This window comes from Trichoderma citrinoviride (assembly GCF_003025115.1).
Source record: "Trichoderma citrinoviride strain TUCIM 6016 unplaced genomic scaffold BBK36scaffold_6, whole genome shotgun sequence".
Lineage (NCBI taxonomy): Eukaryota > Fungi > Ascomycota > Sordariomycetes > Hypocreales > Hypocreaceae > Trichoderma > Trichoderma citrinoviride.
The window spans coordinates 1,641,938-1,644,441 of NW_020194714.1; the positions used below are offsets into that span (position 1 = coordinate 1,641,938).

Below are 2,504 nucleotides of genomic sequence, written 5' to 3' on the forward strand. Positions count from 1 at the left end.
GAAAGATCGTCGTAGACGATCAGGGCGTGTTTTCCTGTATCGCGAAAGCTCTCACCAATGGCCGTGCCTTGTAGATAGTTAGTATGATCAACATGGGAAGAGATGGACAAAATCAGGCATGGAAAGATGGGAAAGGAAATGAGCTAGTGAAATAACAGAATATGCGCCACAGTCCAGGGAAAGTGTAAAAAGGGTGGCCCAGGAGATGTAGGACAGGGTGATCCAGCAACAAGGCCCTCCAGTGTAGGAATTAGCAGACTCTATGGTCCAGTGGTAGAGTATGCAGAAGCAGGAGACTCCAGGGAAGCAAAGGCCTCGAGGAAGCCGTCAGACTCAGGGGAGCCACCAGACTCGGGGGAGCCACAAGACTCAGAGCCGTCACAAGACTCGGGGAAGCCACAAGACTCAGAGGAAGCAAGGGCCTCGGCGGCAACAGCGGCCTCGGCAGCAGCAACGGCCTTGAGGTGCACCTTGGACTCCTTATGCTGGTTGAGATGGATTTGCGTGTTGCAGTTCTTGTCGCATACTCCACAGTAGAATCTCTTGCTCGCCAGGGCCTTGGCCGCATTTCGCCGGCTTCTGAGGGCGGCAATTGAGGGTGCCTTTGGGCGACCACCAGCAGCCAGCCGAACCTGCTCTTGGTGGGTTTTCGTGGCCAGGTGCTTCGTGAGGTTGTGGGCGCTTGCGGCCACAAAGTCGCAGACCTTGCACACATGGCGCCGGGCCGCGATGGCACGAGCGCGAACACCAGCGGCCCGCTCATTGTACTTGTCTCTGTTGTTTTGTGCCCACACCAGCTTGGTTGCGGCGATCTTGGCGCGGTAGGCAATGGGGTCCTCGGCAAGGCCTCTTGCCCTGTAAATTTTTGAATTCTTGCTCGACACCTCCCTTGTGCGTTCCCTCCTCCGGGCGTCAATAGCTGCTGCCTCCTCTTCCGTCAGGGAGAAATTGCCAACAGGCTTCTCCTTCAGGGCTGTGTGGGTGCAAAGTGGCTCCCACGCCACAGACGCTCTGGTCCAGGGCAAGAAGCTCTTCGATGCAGCATCAAGGCTGGTGGCGTTGTTAACGGCGAAAAAGACGTGGGAAAAGACGGCCTCAACAGCCAAGAAGCGAACGCGGGCTGTGGCAACAATGGTCGCGCGGGGGATAGGGGCCCAGCAGAGAAGACCACGGCGACTGACTGTGTAGCCTTCTTGCAAGCTGGACACCACCATAGTAGGCACATGGAGCTGCACGTCATAGCTCCAGAACCGTGCAATAACTCCCCTTTGTGTGTTTGTCCCAGACCCTATGTAAAGCCTGGATGGCGCCCCAGGCTTTTCCAGGAGCAGGGCATACACGGCCCAGAAGCCTGTAACAGGCGTGACTGGCAGAGACTGAAAGAACTCCGTGGTTGGCGGCGAGCTGGATTGGAGAACCCTGAGGAGGCCAGGAGCGAACGTCAAGGGCGTCTCGGCGCAGATCTGGTTAAACGCCTTCTCGTCGCCCAAGACGGCCTTGTAGACGGCGTTGGCTCCACGTAGGCCCGCGGTGATGGTCTGGTGAGTGTATGCATCAATTATTTCCTGGAGGGCCGACTCGCGGGGAAACATGGCTGCCGCTGTGGGACGTGCCGCGGAGAGAATGGGTGGGCCAGAGGCCGGGCCAGAGACTGGGCGAGGGACCGGGAGCATATAGCTGCTCATTGTTGTCTGGACCGCCGACTTTGGGGGACACATGACTGTGGATGTGATGTGCCGGTGAAAGAATGTCTGGAGTCTGGGCCTGGGACTCAAGGGAGAAGAGCCACGAAGAGAGGGCGTAGAGGGACTGGGCCGCAGGGGGACGATAAAAGATTCGGGGAAGAGAGGAAAAAAGAGGTTGAAGTCCAAGGCCGGGGGAGAAATCCAGGATATGGCCCACGAATGCATGGCGGAAGGGGCCCTCCTGCTGATGGACTGGAGGGAAGGATGGATCGTGGAGGAAGCCACGAAGAGCCATGAGAGCCATGGAGGGGAAGGAGGCACCGTGAAGCGAGGCAGGCCATGGAGATGAAGCGGGAAGGAAGTGAGGCAAAGAAGCGAAGAGGAAGGAACTCATGGCATGAGGGGATGAAGCAGGAAGGAACTCATGGCAAGGAAGCAGGAAGGAAACCAAGACAAGAACATACCTGTAAAGGGCGCAATGTATTGGAGAGGAGCAGCCTCAGAGGCCGTGGCACTTATTACGCAACTATATCGCATCGCGTCATTCTCCTCGAGAGTCTTGACGAGCTGAGCGACGGTGGATCGCTTCTGGCCAATGGCGACGTAGACACAGTACAGCTTCTTGGTCTCATCGTTGGAGTCGTTCCATCGCTTCTGGTTGAGGATGGTGTCGAGAGCGACGGCAGTCTTTCCAGTCTGACGGTCACCGATGATCAACTCACGCTGACCACGGCCGATGGGAACCATGGCGTCGACGGACTTGAGACCGGTCTGCACGGGCTGGTTGACAGACTTGCGGGGCAGGATACCGGGGGCCTT

General features: G+C 57.6%; 2 protein-coding genes across 2 annotated transcripts; both read right to left on the reverse strand.

Moving 5' to 3' along the window:
• Nucleotides 1–260: 260 nt before the first annotated feature.
• BBK36DRAFT_1118290 (hypothetical protein) lies at nucleotides 261–1,592 on the reverse strand (the record flags this gene model as incomplete). Its single annotated transcript, XM_024890459.1, has 1 exon — nucleotides 261–1,592. The coding sequence occupies one exon, from the start codon at nucleotides 1,590–1,592 to the stop codon at nucleotides 261–263; it is 1,332 nt and encodes a 443-aa protein (XP_024750472.1).
• Nucleotides 1,593–2,075: 483 nt separating this feature from the next.
• On the reverse strand, nucleotides 2,076–2,504 carry BBK36DRAFT_1117069 (hypothetical protein; the record flags this gene model as incomplete). Its single annotated transcript, XM_024890311.1, has 1 exon — nucleotides 2,076–2,504. A coding segment is annotated over one exon (429 nt), but the record flags the coding sequence as incomplete, so codon positions are not given.